At 42.1% G+C, this 17,218-nt stretch overlaps 1 protein-coding gene across 1 annotated transcript in view; it reads right to left on the bottom strand.

The window, feature by feature from the left end:
• The window catches only part of col27a1a (collagen, type XXVII, alpha 1a), a gene marked incomplete at both ends in the record, with an annotated part of 366,083 nt that overhangs the window by 146,819 nt on the left and 202,046 nt on the right, over positions 1 to 17,218 (bottom strand). Inside the window, 3 exons of the mRNA XM_084160593.1 lie at positions 634 to 678; positions 1,125 to 1,169; positions 2,701 to 2,754. Of these exons, the coding sequence (XP_084016719.1) occupies positions 634 to 678; positions 1,125 to 1,169; positions 2,701 to 2,754 (144 nt within the window). The remainder of the gene's footprint in view (positions 1 to 633; positions 679 to 1,124; positions 1,170 to 2,700; positions 2,755 to 17,218) is intronic.

The raw sequence follows: 17,218 nt of genomic DNA, 5'->3' as shown, positions 1-17,218 counted from the left end.
CTGGAATTGTGATACAGTGAATTATAAGTGAAATAATCTGTTTGTAAACAATTTTTGGAAAAATTACTTGTGTCATGCACAAAGTAGATGTCCTAACTGACTTGCCAAAACTATAGTTTGTTAACAAGAAATTTGTGGAGTGGTTGAAAAACGAGTTTTAATGACTCCAACCTAAGTGTATGTAAACTTCCGACTTCAACTGTATATATTCCTTCTCCACAGTTTTCTTGAGGTTCTTAGTTTGGGCTTTATTGGTGGTTCAATGTCGCGCCTACAGCACATCCCGGTCAACTCTTACGATCCTTCATCGGGCCAAGTGGAAAAAGATGTGTGGCCAAGGTGTGTGCAGGAGATTAACATGTAAAAACAACATCAGTATAAATGGATGGCTGTGTAGCAGGGTAGAACCTGATGTAGATTTAAGGTTGAATATTATGTGAGGTTGGAGTCACCAAGCCCTGGCCAGTTGAAAACATGCAGGATTTGAAGCGCCGGAGTTAGTCAGGGAGCTATAAGCCTTGGGGCAGATTAAAAGCAGCGCTGCCTTGTCTATCCTCACTGTATGTATATGGCTATAGTGTATGTTAGCCCACGCTGGACTCAGATTGTGGATGAGAATCACACAGGACTTACGGGAAACCCTTGAGGTCCAGCTTCTCCTGGCTCTCCAATTTTCCCCTGGGGAGAGAGCATAAAAAAAGAGGAAAAATAAGACCATGACTATACGTGATAGCTGACCTAACGTACACCAAATGTGCTACCAAACACAGGTCAAGAGAAAACTGACCATCACATGATAAACACACAGCTACAACTCAAATACAAATCAGCATATTTGTTGCAGCACTGCTGTGTGAGTGCAACACATTGACAGTGGATGAGGTGAGTTCTCTCCTTACAAGGTAAAGCAGTATGTGCTTTGGAAAATTGCTACACACAGTAAATCAATGAACTACAGAGTACCTACAAGCTCCTAAGAACAAGAAACTGTAAAATAAAAAGCTGCCTGTCTCAAGTGGCCTGCCTGTCAGTATATCAGTTAGGGCTAAAGGGCCTGGGCTATCCGGTGTAACATAACCAGGGGTGAAATATGACAGTGAGTGGACACTTCAGCAGAATTTTACCTCATCACCCGGAAAACCATTTTTTCCTGGAGGACCATCAGGGCCCTGTGGAGAGAAAGGGATGATGAGGAGGGATAAGGAGGGATGAATATGTGAATAGTGTGACAGAAAACAAAAGAGAGAGAGATAAAGATAGAGAGAGAGAGCGAGAGAGAGCGAGAGTGTGTGTGTGTGTTTTTGAGTGAGAGGGAAAGGGAGAAAGAAGCAGAAAAAAGACAGAGCAAGAGGCAAACATCAGGAAAGCAGACAGCAGATATATGGATGAAGAGACAGACAAATCACTAACCAGTGTCTGATGAAATTGTGTGCAGGCATGTGCAGTGCAGAGTGTGTATACAATAAGACGTACGTGAGTGTCAATGTGTCTATAATATGATTTTTACTCTCTCCCCCATATGAAAAAATCCTATAGTGTACTATGGTCTAAATACTGTAGTATTACTATATTTATATACTATAGTATTCACTGTAGTGTTTTTCCGGACATGACTTGAGTACAACACAGTATTCACTGTAATGTTTTTGCAGACATGACTGTAGTATACTATAGTATTCACTATAATGTTTTTGCAGAAATGCCTGTAATATACTGTAGTATTTACTGTAGTGTTTTTGCGGACATGACTAGTATACTGTAGTATTTACTGTAGTGTTTCTGCGGCCATGACTGTGGTAAATTCTAGTAACACCTGCCGACTAGGTTTAACTAAAATGTCACAACTACCAGACTACGCCAGTTACTGTTTAATGAGGGGAACACCTTAACCAGAACATAAGACAGATTCATGACAGGCCAACTATTGAGTTGGGTCAACAGTTCTGAGCAATGCAATGGACCAGGCACACCACTCTGTGGAGAGGTGAGACTCTCACAAACAAGTACGTGTCAGTTGTTTTGCTGTAGGACGTCCACAGGCCTCACAAGACTCGTCTGATGGTCCCCCGGTACCAGTTGAAAAAATGAATGAAAGTATACAGTATATGGACACTCTTTAGTGCCAAAAATAAGGGGTTAAATACATGTAAAAAATTAATACAAATATTTCCTGATCTTTCTTATTTCTCTCAGATATACTGTAGGACAGACACTTCAGAACAAACTTCCTTTTGACAGGGCATAGACTCTAAGGGGTTTTTAACCTGTCTCCTTCCCTTCATCTACACTCATTTGAAGTGGATTTAAGTGACATCAATAGTGGATCATAGCGTTCACCTAGATTTACCTGGTCAGTCTATGTCATGGAAAGAACAAATGTTCTTAATGTTTTGTATACTCAGTGTAGTATTCTACAGTATACTACAACATTCTCAAGTAAGTACTACACATGATAAAGGGATAGTACAGTGTGTAGTATAGTATCCTACAAAAGTCTACAGAGTATGGGATTCTACAGTATACTATAGTTTACTACAGTTTACTACATAATTCTATAGTAAATACTATAGTAAACTGTAGTATTCTTTATGTGGGCCCCATGTGTATCTGCACCTTGGTCTTTTTTGAGGGGTATGTGTTACAGCTGAAGTCCCTTACACCCTGCAGGGCTGTGACCTTTGACCCAAGCAGGAGTCTTACCTTCTTGCCCACTAACCCCAGCTTCCCTGTTGGACCGTCGGGTCCTCTCGCACCCTGAAACAGAGAGGAGTTTAATATAGACCAGTAGAGGTCGCTGTAACACAGCCAGCCAGACAGACAGTCACAACATAGCACAACACAACAGACTCTTACTGTACATAAGCCATCATTGCCTTAAAAACATCTGTGTAACCCCATCAATAAGTGAGTGTGAGGGTGTATTTTGTCATCAAGGAATAATAATTTGCCTCTGTGGTTGGTGTTTGCATTTGTCAGCTATTTTAACAGGCAGAAAGGTTTCCATGTACTAAATTGCCGCAGACATACAGTGGGGGGAAACAAGTATTTGATACACTGCTGATTTTGCAGGTTTTCCTACTTACAAAGCATGTAGAGGTCTGTCATTTTTATCATAGGTACACTTCAACTGTGAGAGACGGAATCTAAAACAAAAATCCAGAAAATCACATTGTATGATTTTTAAGTAATTAATTTGCATTTTATTGCATGACATAAGTATTTGATACATCAGAAAAGCAGAACTTAATATTTGGTACAGAAACCTTTGTTTGCAATTACAGAGATCATACGTTTCCTGTAGGTCTTGACCAGGTTTGCACACACTGCAGCAGGGATTTTGTCCCACTCCTCCATACAGACCTTCTCCAGATCCTTCAGGTTTCGGGGCTGTCGCTGGGCAATACGGAGTTTCAGCTCCCTCCAAATATTTTCTATTGGGTTCAGGTCTGGAGACTGGCTAGGCCACTCAAGGACCTTGAGATGGTTCTTACAGAGCCACTCCTTAGTTGCCCTGGCTGTGTGTTTCGGGTCGTTGTCATGCTGGAAGACCCAGCCACGACCCATCTTCAATGCTCTTACTGAGGGAAGGAGGTTGTTGGCCAAGATCTCGCGATACATGGCCCCATCCATCCTCCCCTCAATACGGTGCTGTCGTCCTGTCCCCTTTGCAGAAAAGCATCCCCAAAGAATGATGTTTCCACCTCCATGCTTCACGGTTGGGATGGTGTTCTTGCGGTTGTACTCATCCTTCTTCTTCCTCCAAACACGGCGAGTGGAGTTTAGACCAAAAAGCTCTATTTTTGTCTCATCAGACCACATGACCTTCTCCCATTCCTCTGGATCATCCAGATGGTCATTGGCAAACTTCAGACGGGCCTGTACATGCGCTGGCTTGAGCAGCAGGATCTTGCGTACGCTGCAAGATTTTAATCCACGGCGTAGTGTGTTACTAATGGTTTTCTTTGAGACTGTGGTCCCAGCTCTCTTCAGGTCATTGACCAGGTCCTGCCATGTAGTTCTGGGCTGATCCCTCACCTTCCTCATGATCATTGATGCCCCACGAGGTGAGATCTTGCATGGAGCCCCAGACCGAGGGTGATTGACCGTCATCTTGAACTTCTTCTATTTTCTATTAATTGCGCCAACAGTTGCCTTCTCACCAAGCTGCTTGCCTATTGTCTTGTAGCCCATCCCAGCCTTGTGCAGGTCTACAATTGTATCCCTGATGTCCTTACACAGCTCTCTGGTCTTGGCCATCGTGGAGAGGTTGGAGTCTGTTTGATTGAGTGTGTGGACAGGTGTCTTTTATACAGGTAACAAGTTCAAACAGGTGCAGTTAATACAGGTAATGAGTGGAGAACAGGAGGGCTTCTTAAAGAAAAACTAACAGGTCTGTGAGAACCGGAATTCTTACTGGTTGGTAGGTGATCACATACTAATGTCATGCAATAAAATGCAAATTAATTACTTAAAAATCATACAATGTGATTTTCTGGATTTTTGTTTTAGATTCCGTCTCTCACAGTTGAAGTGTACCTATGATAAAAATTACAAACCTCTACATGCTTTGTAAGTAGGAAAACCTGCAAGATCGGCAGTGTATCAAATACTTGTTCTCCCCACTGTACCTGTTCAAAGAAAACAAAATCGTATTCCAATATTTCTCATCACGCAGAGGCCTTAGCAGTCTCACATAATGCATATCTCTGCAACTATAGCACCATCTCTGCTACTTCTTTGGTTTTAAATGATGTTCTTAAATTGTTAGGATAAGAAGAAACACTGTGCTGCCCTTTTCATTGACCTGTCTAAAGTTTTCAACACTGTGGATCACTCATTACTTATTCTGAAGCTTTCATCAATTGGCCTAGACCAGACTGCATGTAGCTGGTTAGATAATTATTTAAAGGACAGCACACTTTGTATTTACTGATGGTGTTAAATTAGGTTTTCTGGACATAACAGGTCCAGTTCTTTTCACTACTTACATTAACAATATTTGTCGTCTTTACTTTTTTCTTATGTCATTTTCGTTGGCACCAAAAGTTTAAAAAGTGTTGATAGGTGACAGAATGCGGTCGGACCATCATATAATTGGCATATACATTACTCATATTGAATTTCCACGTAGGCGAGGATATTGGAAATGTAATCAAAGCATATTGGATGATAACTTGTTTTAACTAGGAAAGAGGAATATATAACTGATTTTTTCCGACATAACATAGGTACAGCAAATCCCCTTATTGTATGGGACACCTTTAAATGTGCCTTTAGAGGCCATGCAATTCAGTACTCATCTCGAAAACAAAAGCAATTTAGGACAAAAGAGTCCACACTAACAAAGGAAATAGAAAGTCTAACAGAACAGATAGATAGCAATAAAAACTGAAACATAGAGGCTCAGAATATATTAGAGGAAAAACAAAAAGAAATTGAGAAACTTTTTAAAGACAGATCAAGTGTAATATATTATAAAAATAAAGCAAACTGGATGGAACATGGGGAAAAATGCACCAAATTATTTTTGAATTTTCAACATAGGAATGCTACCAAAATGAATTTATTGAAACTGGTTACAAATGACGTCATTTGTAACCATGATTCACCAAATGATATTTTGAAGGAGGAAACAAAGTACTTTAAGCATATGTTTTCGTTTCAGTCGCCTCTCTCCTCTAACTGAAGCAAATTGTAGAGATTTTTTTTCTATTGAAAATGTAAAATTAACAGCCATGCAGAAAGACTCATGTGAAGGTGAAATTACAGAGGAGGAACTTCTGGATGCAATTAAAGACTTTAAGTCCGGGAAAACTCCAGGGTTGGATGGCATACCAGTCGAGGTATACCAAACCTTTTTTGATATACTCAGAGGACCGTTATTAGCATGTTTTAACCACTCCTATGTAAATGGTAGATTATCAGACACTCAAGAAGAAGGTCTGATTTCATTATTACTGAAACAGGATACAAGTGGAAAATATAAAGATCCAGTCCATTAAAAAAATTGGAGGCCCCTTACACTTCAGTGTTGTGATGCAAAAATTCTAGCAAAATGTATAGCGCATAGAATTAAAAAGGTATTGACGGACATTATTCATTCTAATCAGACAGGTTTTTTATATGGGCGATACATTGGAGATAATATAAGGCAGGTACTGGAAACAATAGAACACTATGAAAAATCGGGAAAACCAGGCCTACTATTCATAGCAGAATTCGAAAAGGCATTTGATAAAGTACGACTGGGGTTTATATATAAATGCCTGGAGCATTTCAATTGGCTCTTATAAATTGGGTTAAAATCATGTATAGTAATCCTAGGTGTAAAATAGTAAATAATGGCTATTTCTCAGAAAGTTTTAAACTGTCAAGAGGAGTGAAACAAGGTTGTCCACTATCTGCATATCTATTTATTGTTGCCATCGAGATGTTAGCTATTAAAATCTGATCCAACAATAATATCAAGGGATTAGAAATCCAGGGCTTAAAAACAAAGGTGTCATTGTACGCTGCTGATTCATGTTTTCTTTTAAATCCACAACTTGAATCCCTCCACAGCCTCATAGAGGATCTAGATACATTGTCTAACCTCTCTGGATTACAACCAAATTATGATGAATGTACTATATTACGTATTGGATCACTAAAAATTCAATTTTTACATTACCATGTAGTTTACCAATAAAATGGTCTGATGGTGATGTGGATATACTCAGAATACATATCCCAAATGAAATAAATGATCTCACTCCAATACATTTTAATAGAAAGTTAGCAAAAATAGATAAGATCTTGCTACCGTAGAAAGGTAAATACCTGTCAATTTGTGGAAAAATCACCCTGATTAACTCTTTAGTATTATCCCAGTTTACCTATTTGCTTATGGTCTTGCCTACGCCTAGCGAACAGTTTTTTAAAATTATATGAGAAAAAAAAATCAATTTTATTTGGAACGGCAAGCCAGACAAATTAAACGGGCTTATTTATATAATGAATATGAATTGATTAAATAATAAAGCATTAGACCTATCACTAAAAGCTTCAGTCATACAAAAGTTATACTTAAATCCGAACTGGTTCTCTAGCAAATTAGTAAGATTGTCTCACCCAATGTTCAAGAATGGCCTTTTTCCCTTTATTCAGATTACAACCTCTCACTTTAAATTATTGGAAAAGGAAATAATCTTCCAAATATCACTATTTCTAAAACAAGCCATAGAAAGTTGGTTGCAATTTCAATTTAATCCTCCATTTACATTTACATTTACGTCATTTAGCAGACGCTCTTATCCAGAGCCACTTACAAATTGGTGCATTCACCTTATAGCCAGTGGGATAACCACTTTACAATATGTTTTTTTTCTTTCTTTGGGGTGGGGTAAGGGGGGGTAGAAGGATTACTTTATCCTATCCCAGTTGTTCCTTAAAGAGGTGGTGTTTCAAGTGTCTCCGGAAGGTGGTGAGTGACTCCGCTGTCCTGGCGTCGTGAGGGAGCTTGTTCCACCATTGGGATGCCAGAATAGCGAACAGTTTTGACTAGGCTGAGCGGGAACTGTGCTTCCGCAGAGGTAGGGGGGCCAGCAGGCAATAGATGAACTCCAGAAATGACAGAACAAATAATGCAACAAATATTGTGGTTAAACTCAAATACACATAATGATAAAAAAATTATAAAAAATTGACAAAAAAAAAAAGAAAAGTATAATCTTCTTAAATTATATCATACATAGGACTGGTGGAGTTATGTCGCACATGCAGCTAACAAAAACATATGGAAATGTCTGCTCTACCCAAAATTACAACCAAATAATTGCAGCATTACCGAAAAAATTAAAAAGGAAAGTGGAAGAGGGAAAAATTAAGGAACTTGTCTGTCGGCCTTGCATTAAAGAATATAATTGGTTAAAGAAAATTGTGATACATAGAAAAGTATACCAGTTTCATTTAAGGACCAAAGGATTGACAGCCGTCCCATATAGATTGCAAAATAGTTGGGAAGATATTTTTGACGTATGAATTCCATGGCATAGTGTTTATGAATTGATACGCAAAACGACGCCGGATTCAAAACGTAGAATTGTTCAAATTAAATTGTTATATAAAATTCTTGCTACCAATAGAATGTTATTTATATGGAGGATACAATCTCCCCAGCTCTGCAGATTTTGCTAAAAAGAGACAGAATCATTAGATCATTTGTTTTGGTACTGTCCATTTGTAGCTTGTTTTTGGACACAGGTCCAGGAATGGCTAAAGGATTGCAATATTTACCTGGAGCTAACCCTGCAGACAGCACTACTGGGTGATCTGAAAAGTCATAGTCAATCGATCAATAATATAATAATACTTTTAGCAAAAATGTTTACAGTGAGGGAAAAAAGTATTTGATCCCCTGTTGATTTTGTACGTTTGCCCACTGACAAAGACATGATCAGTCTATAATTTTAATGGTAGGTTTATTTGAACAGTGAGAGACAGAATAACAACAAATTAATCCAGAAAAACACATGTCAAAAATGTTATAAATTGATTTGCATTTTAATGAGGGAAATAAGTAGTTGACCCCTCTGCAAAACATGACTTAGTACTTTTTGGCAAAACCCTTGTTGGCAATCACAGAGGTCAGACGTTTCTTGTAGTTGGCCACCAGGTTTGCACACATCTCAGGAGGGATTTTGTCCCACTCCTCTTTGCAGATCTTGTCCAAGTCATTAAGGTTTCGAGGCTGACGTTTGGCAACTCGAACCTTCAGCCCCCTCCACAGATTTTCTATGGGATTAAGGTCTGGAGACTGGCTAGGCCACTCCAGGACCTTAATGTGCTTCTTTTTGAGCCACTCCTTTGTTGCCTTGGCCGTGTGTTTTGGGTCATTGTCATGCTGGAATACCCATCCACGACCCATTTTCAATGCCCTGGCTGAGGGAAGGAGGTTTTCACCCAAGATTTGACGGTACATGGCCCCGTCCATCGTCCCTTTGATGCGGTGAAGTTGTCCTGTCCCCTTAGCAGAAAAACACCCCCAAAGCATAATGTTTCCTCCTCCATGTTTGACGTGGGGATGGTGTTCTTGGGGTCATAGGCAGCATTCCTCCTCCTCCAAACACGGCAAGTTGAGATGATGCCAAAGAGCTCGATTTTGGTCTCATCTGACAACAACACTTTCACCCAGTTCTCCTCTGAATCATTCAGATGTTCATTGGCAAACTTCAGACGGGCCTGTATATGTGCTTTCTTGAGCAGGGGTACCTTCCGGGCGCTGCAGGATTTCAGTCCTTCACGGTGTAGTGTGTTACCAATTGTTTTCTTGGTGACTATGGTCCCAGCTGCCTTGAGATCATTGACAAGATCCTCCCGTGTAGTTCTGGGCTGATTCCTCACCGTTCTCATGATCATTGCAACTTCACGAGGTGAGATCTTGCATGGAGCCCCAGGCCGAGGGAGATTGACAGTTCTTTTGTGTTTCTTCCATTTGCGAATAATCGCACCAACTGTTGTCCCCTTCTCACCAAGCTGCTTGGCGATGGTCTTGTAGCCCATTCCAGCCTTGTGTAGGTCTACAATCCTGTCCCTGACATCCTTGGAGAGCTCTTTGGTCTTGGCCATCGTGGAGAGTTTGGTATCTGATTGATTGATTGCTTCTGTGGACAGGTGTCTTTTATACAGGTAACAAGCTGAGATTAGGAGCACTCCCTTTAAGAGTGTGCTCCTAATCTCAGCTCTTTACCTGTATAAAAGACACCTGGGAGCCAGAAATCTTTCTGATTGAGAGGGGGTCAAATACTTATTTCCCTCATTAAAATGCAAATCAATTTATAACATTTTTGACATGCGTTTTCCTGGATGTTTTTGTTGTTATTCTGTCTCTCACTGTTCAAATAAACCTACCATTAAAATTATAGACTGATCATTTCTTTGTCAGTGGGCAAACGTACAAAATCAGCAGGGGATCAAATACTTTTTTCCCTCACTGTACGTCTAAACAAAAGATTCCACTATGCAAGTAAGTATTTCAATAGAACGTTTTTAAGAGGGTGTGAACAATGCTGAATGGGTGTAGACAACGAAGAGCTCTCCAGTAGGTACACACACACTCAAGGGCCATTTTCTCAAAAGTGAGGTTACAATTTTATCAACTTTGAAAGCAGAATTACTTTCCCATTGTTCCTCAACTGTACTGTATGATATACCATTTTCTAGCTCTGAGTCTTTACTTTTATCCAATGTAAAAAACACAAATTAAAATGTTGCTACATAAGACCGAATCGAGCCGGTCGGTCACATGTGTGCTTGTTAATCTACTTTAGTTGAATGCACTGTAAGTTGCTCTGGATAAGAGCATCCGCTAAAGGCCCAAAATGTGAATGTAAAAATTAACACATGCAAAGCACACTGGGTATTTTTGTAACAAGGCCAAAATTGGTCGGTCCGTCATGGCCTTCATTTGAACTTCCACAGACATATATTGTTGGGCAGGTCTGGACCAAATCTGAGCCAATCATAGACGTCTATTTTGGGGACAAATCAAGGCCGGCCGGGACCAGACCAAATATCAATGTCTGTGGATGTTTAAATCAAGGCCATGGCGGACATTCACAATTTCAACCAAAAATCTACGTCTATGGATGTACAAAACTGAAAGGGATAGTTCATTCAAGTTAAAAAATTACATTTTGGTTTCCTTACCCTGTAAGCAGCCTATGGACAAGTTAAGGCAGCAATTCATGCTTTGGTTTTGTTTACATGGCAACTGTCTCCAAATGATAATTTTTGCCTGATATTAGCATTTTTTGTGCTTCATGTCTAAATCATCCTTAAGTGTCTACAATGAACTTACTTGAAGATGACTTGAACGTGAGGTGCGAGGTAGGTGGGCATTATAGTAAGTCATAGGACTCAGACAGGGTGGATAAAACTTGAGTGTGATATGACTGGGTGCTCATTGGGAGCTCTACTCTGGGCCAGTGAGAATATATAAGCCCATTACTCACAGAGTTGGATACGATGAGCTCTCATAAAAAATCCTGAGTGACTTACATTCCTGAGTAACTTACTAAATAGTACATACACTGCACTTTCTAGCTACTGTACAGGAAAACGATACCAAACCAGTGGTATATAAAGTACATTTCTGCTTGAAAATGGGCAACCCATGCAAAAACATTTTCATGTTTTGGTCTGACCAACAACCCTGTGCGCCAAATCTCTCTAGACATCCCACAATTTTCAAATGTTCAGGATTAACACGTCTGTACGTAATATAGTTTCAGTTTGGCATAAAATAACCATGTCACTGCCTATGTCACTACCTTATCTGCTTGAATAAAATACAAAATAGTAGCTAGCAAGATGGAGATCACTGAGATTATTTTTAATGAGTGCATTTCGCAAGTGGCTCGTTTTCATCAACTACCTTTTTTTGCCTGCAAACTTTGGTTTCAAATCGCAACGTTCTTGCATGTCTCCCTTGTGATTTGTTGGTAGAGTTGTCTGTCTGAAGAGGATCCACCCCAGAGATTTATGTTTTCTTATCGAGGTTGACAAAAGAGTCTACCCTTGAAACCAGACCCTACCCAGCAAACCGGGAACAATCCCAGAACATTAGCTAAGATTCACATTAAGTTCTAGTTAGGGTTTTATCTAACATTAGGATGATAACATCCAGACGGGCTAAATGCATTTTATACTCGCTTCGAGGCAAGCCACAATGAAGCATGCATGAGCGCACCAGCTGTTCCGGACGACTGTTTGATCACGCTCTCCGTAGCCAATGCAAGCAAGACCTTTAAAAGGGTCAACATGCATAAGGCCGCGGGGCCAGACGGATTACCAGGACGTGTACTCAGAGCATGTACGGAACAACTGGCAAGTGTCTTCACTAACATTTTCAACCTCTCCATGACCGAGTCTATAATACCTACATGTTTCAAGCAGACCACCATAGTCACTATGCCCAAGAAAGCAAAGGTAACCTACCTAAATGACTGTTGCCCTGTAACACTCATGTCGGTAGCCATGAAGTGCTTTGAAAGGCTGGTCATGCCTCACATCAACACCATCAACCCAGAAACCTTAGACCCACTCCAATTCACATACCGCCCCAACAGATCCACAGATGGCACAATCTCAATCGCACTCCACATGGCCCTTTCCCACCAGGACAAAAGGAACACCTACAGTGGGGAGAACAAGTATTTGATACACTGCCGATTTTGCAGGTTTTCCTACTTACAAAGCATGTAGAGGTCTGTAATTTTTATCATAGGTACACTTCAACTGTGAGAGACGGAATCTAAAACAAAAATCCAGAAAATCACATTGTATGATTTTACAAGTAATTAATGTGCATTTTATTGCATGACATAAGTATTTGATACATCAGAAAAGCAGAAAAGCAGAACTTAATATTTGGTACAGAAACCTTTACAGAGATCATACGTTTCCTGTAGGTCTTGACCAGGTTTGCACACACTGCAGCAGGGATTTTGGCCCACTCCTCCATACAGACCTTCTCCAGATCCTTCAGGTTTCGGGGCTGTCGCTGGGCAATACGGACTTTCAGCTCCCTCCAAAGATTTTCTATTGGGTTCAGGTCTGGAGACTGGCTAGGCCACTCCAGGACCTTGAGATGCTTCTTACGGAGCAACTCCTTAGTTGCCCTGGCTGTGTGTTTCGGGTTGTTGTCATGCTGGAAGACCCAGCCACGACCCATCTTCAATGCTCTTACTGAGGGAAGGAGGCTGTTGGCCAAGATCTCGCGATACATGGCCCCATCCATCCTCCCTTCAATACGGTGCAGTCGTCCTGTCGCCTTTGCAGAAAAGCATCCCCAAAGAATGATGTTTCCACCTCCATGCTTCACGGTTGGGATGGTGTTCTTGGGGTTGTACTCATCCTTCTTCTTCATCCAAAAACGGCGAGTGGAGTTTAGACCAAAAAGCTCTATTTTTGTCTCATTAGACCACATTACCTTCTCCCATTCCTCCTCTGGATCATCCAGATGGTCATTGGCAAACTTCAGACGGGCCTGGACATGCGCTGGCTTGAGCAGGGGGACCTTGCGTGCGCTGCAGGATTTTAATCCATGATGGCGTAGTGTGTTACTAATGGTTTTCTTTGAGACTGTGGTCCCAGCTCTCTTCAGGTCATTGACCAGGTCCTGCCGTGTAGTTCTGGGCTGATCCCTCACCTTCCTCATGATCATTGATGCCCCACGAGGTGAGATCTTGCATGGAGCCCCAGATCGAGGGTGATTGACCGTCATCTTGAACTTCTTCCATTTTCTAATAATTCCGCCAACAGTTGTTGCCTTCTCACCAAGCTGCTTGCCTATTGTCCTGTAGCCCATCCCAGCCTTGTGCCGGTCTACAATTATATCCCTGATGTCCTTACACAGCTCTCTGATCTTGGCCATTGTGGAGAGGTTGGAGTCTGTTTGATTGAGTGTGTGGACAGGTGTCTTTTATACAGGTAACGAGTTCAAACAGGTGCAGTTAATACAGGTAATGAGTGGAGAACAGGAGGGCTTCTTAAAGAAAAACTAACAGGTCTGTGAGAGCCGGAATTCTTACTGGTTGGTAGGTGATCAAATACTTATGTCATGCAATAAAATGCAAATTAATTACTTAAAAATCATACAATGTGATTTTCTGGATTTTTGTTTTAGATTACGTCTCTGACAGTTGAAGTTTACCTATGATAAAAATTACAGACCTCTACATGCTTTATAAGTAGGAAAACCTGCAAAATCGGCAGTGTATCAAATACTTGTTCTCCCCACTGTATGTAAGAATGCTGTTCATTGACTACAGCTCAGCGCTCAACACCATAGTGCCCACAAAGCTCATTACTAAGCTAAGGACCCTGGGACTAAACTCCTCCCTCTGCGACTGGATCCTGGACTTCCTGACGGGCCGCCCCCAGGTGGTAAGGGTAGGCAACAACACATCTACTACGCTGATCCTCAACACGGGGGCCCCTCAGGAGTGCGTGCTTAATCCCCTCCTGTACTCCCTGTTCACCCACGACTGCGTGGCCAAGCATGACTCCAACATCATCATTAAGTTTGCTGACGATACAACGGTGGTAGGCCTGATCACTGACAACGATGAGACAGCCTATAGGGAGGAGGTCAGAGACCTGGCAGTGTGGTGCCAGGACAACAACCACTCCCTCAACGTGAGCAAGACAAAGGAGATAATCGTGGACTACAGGGAAAGGAGGGCAGAACACGCCCCCATTCACATCGACGGGGCTGTAGTGGAGCGGGTCGAGAGTTTCAAGTTCCTTGGTGTCCACATCACCAACAAACTATCATGGTCCAAACACACCAAGAAAGTCGTGAAGAGGGCACAACAACGCCTTTTCCCTCTCAGGAGACTGAAAAGATTTGGCATGGATCCCCAGATCCTCAAAAAGTTCTACAGCTGCACCATCGAGAGCATCCTGACCGGTTCCATCAACGCCTAGTATGGCAACTGCTTGGCATCCCACCGTAAGGCGCTACAGAAGGTAGTGCGTACAGCCCAGTACATCAATGGAGCCAAGCTTCCTGCCATCCATGACTTATATAATTTACTAGTTTGGGGAATGGCCTCATCACCAAGGGAAGATCCTCGGAGCCAGATGATGTGATGGTTCCAGATCATGAGATGACGTCCATTGGTTGAGATAGAGAACGGTGACAATTGCTTGGGTGAGCCCATAGATAGAACAGCAACCATGAGGAATGTGCATTATTGTGCCATTCTCATAGGTTATAAGGTAAATAGGTGGCTCCAGTGGGCACACGATTACCAACACTGGACAATTGAGGAGTGGAAAAACATTGCCTGGTCCTACGAATCCCGGTTCCTGTTGCGTGATGTTGATGGCAGAGTTAGGATTTGGTATAAGTAGCATGAGTCCATGGACCCATCCTGCTTGTTGTCAACGGTACAGGCTGGTGGCGGTGGTGTACTGGTGTGGAAAAAGGTTTCGCAAACCCCTCGAGGACCGAAGGGTGGTAGGGCCCGATGGACCCGAGCCAGCTGTAGTGTCCAGCGTGGATGATGAACGGGAGTCTCAGACAGCCTCACGGTCTGATGAGGGTGGGAGCTCTGAGGAGCTGACCCCGAGGTAGAAGCCACCAGAGAGGGAGACAGAACAGAGGACGAAGGCGCAGGTAGGTAACTCCGGATCAGTGGAGGCTGCTGAGGGGAGGATGGCTCATTATAATGGCTGCAATGGAGCAAATGGAATGGCACCAAACACATGGAAACCATGTGTTTGGTGTATTTGATACCATTCCACTGATTCCGCTCCAGCCATTACCACAAGCCTGTCCTCCCCAATCATGGTGCCACCAACGTCCTGTGCTCCGGATCCGATCTCGAATCGGAAGCCCCCAGAGAAGAAGGTGCCGGAACCTCTACATCCAGCATCCTACTAGCTCTATTCTTCAAGGAAGGGGGAGAACCCTTCGGGAGAGATCCCTGCAGAGTGCCAGCTGTGGAGAGCCGACACAGCAGCAACACTTCCACCAGGCCAGAGCGGCGTCCAGCTACTGGAGTAGAAAAAAAAGAGAAAGTAGGCGGACGTGGATTCCCCAGTAGCTTGTGAAGGTTCGCTACTTGTTTGCTAAGAGTAGCCACTTCGCCCCTGTAGTCCTCTGCAAGCAAACAGTTGCTTTGCTACATTGAAAGTCCGTGCGGTCCACATTGTCCTGGAATAAAGCAAAATGAACACAGCTCCTGCAGCATTGAAACGTTTGTTAGAGTCCTCCATTTGAGGCTCCAGGCTATTTGTATTTGTATTCATTATGGATCCCCATTCCTGGGGTCCAGCAAAATTAAGGCAGTTCATACAATTTATAAAACATTACAATACATTCACAGAATACACAACACACTATGTGCCCTCAGGCCCCTACTCCACCACTACCACATATCTACAATACAAAAATCCATGTGTACGTTTGTGTATAGTATGTTATCGTTTGTGTGTATGCATTTGTCTGTGCCTATGTTTGTGTTGCTTCACAGTTCCTGCTGTTGCATAAGGTGTTTTTCTATCTGTTTTTTAAATCTAATTTTACTACTTGCATCAGTTACTTGTTGTGGAATAGAGTTCCAGGGTTACTCCAAGCAGTTTAGTCACCTAAACTTGCTCAATTTCCACATTATTTATTACAAGATTTAGTTCAGGTTTTGGGTTTAGTGAATGATTTGTCCCAAATACAATGCTTTTAGTTTTAGAAATATTTAGAACTAACTTATTCCTTGCCACCCCTTCTGAAACTAATTGCAACTCATTGTTAAGTGTTGCAGTCATTTCAGTCGCTGTAGTAGCTGACATGTATAGTGTTGAGTTACCGCATACATAGACACTCTGGCTTTACTCAAAGCCAGTGGCATGTCATTAGTAAAGATTGAAAAAAGTAAATGGGCCTAGACAGCTTCCCTGGGGAATTCAGCCGGGCCTCCGTGTCACGGCTATCAAAAACGTCAGGCCAAGAAGGTAAGCCTACTCTAATCACACAATTAGAATTTTTGTAAAATTCATGATGTGAAAAATGAATGGCAGTGTAGAGTATAACTCAGGCTAATAAAACACGTTTCGTCAATAACACACTCAGTGGCGAACTGGCCGTGGCACTAGGTGTGATAAGGATTGCTTGCATTGAATTTGAAAAAAAATGTGCACTCGCTAACTGTAAGTCGCTCTGGATAAGAGCGTCTGCTAAATGACTAAAATGTCAAATGTAATTGACATTGTAGACTATTCTGTGCTTCCAACTTTGTGGCAACAGTTTGGGGAAGGCCCTTTCCTGTTTCAGCATGACAATGCCCCCACTCACAAACCGAGATCCATACAGAAATGGTTTGTCGAGATCTGTGTGGAAGAACTTGACTGGCCTGCACAGAGCCCTGACCTCAACCCCATCGAACACCTTTGGGATGAATTGGAATGCCGACTGCGAGCCAGGCCTAATCGCCCAACATCAGTGCCCGACCTCACTAATGCTCTTGTGGCTGAATGCAAGCAAGTCCCTGCAGCAATGTTCCAACATCTAGTGGAAAGCCTTCCCAGGAGAGTGGAGGCTGTTATAGCACTGTGATTCTCTCTCTCTCTCTCTCTCTCTCTCTCTCTCTCTCTCTCTCTCTCTCTCTCTCTCTCTCTCTCTCTCTCTCTCTCTCTCTCTCTCTCTCTCTCTCTCTCTCTCTCTCTCTCTCTCTCT

The sequence above is a fragment of the Coregonus lavaretus genome (assembly GCF_964263955.1).
Source record: "Coregonus lavaretus genome assembly, chromosome: 4".
Classification (NCBI taxonomy): domain Eukaryota; kingdom Metazoa; phylum Chordata; class Actinopteri; order Salmoniformes; family Salmonidae; genus Coregonus; species Coregonus lavaretus.
Note: the sequence above shows the minus strand (reverse complement) of the source record. Positions and strands in the feature narration are given on the sequence as shown.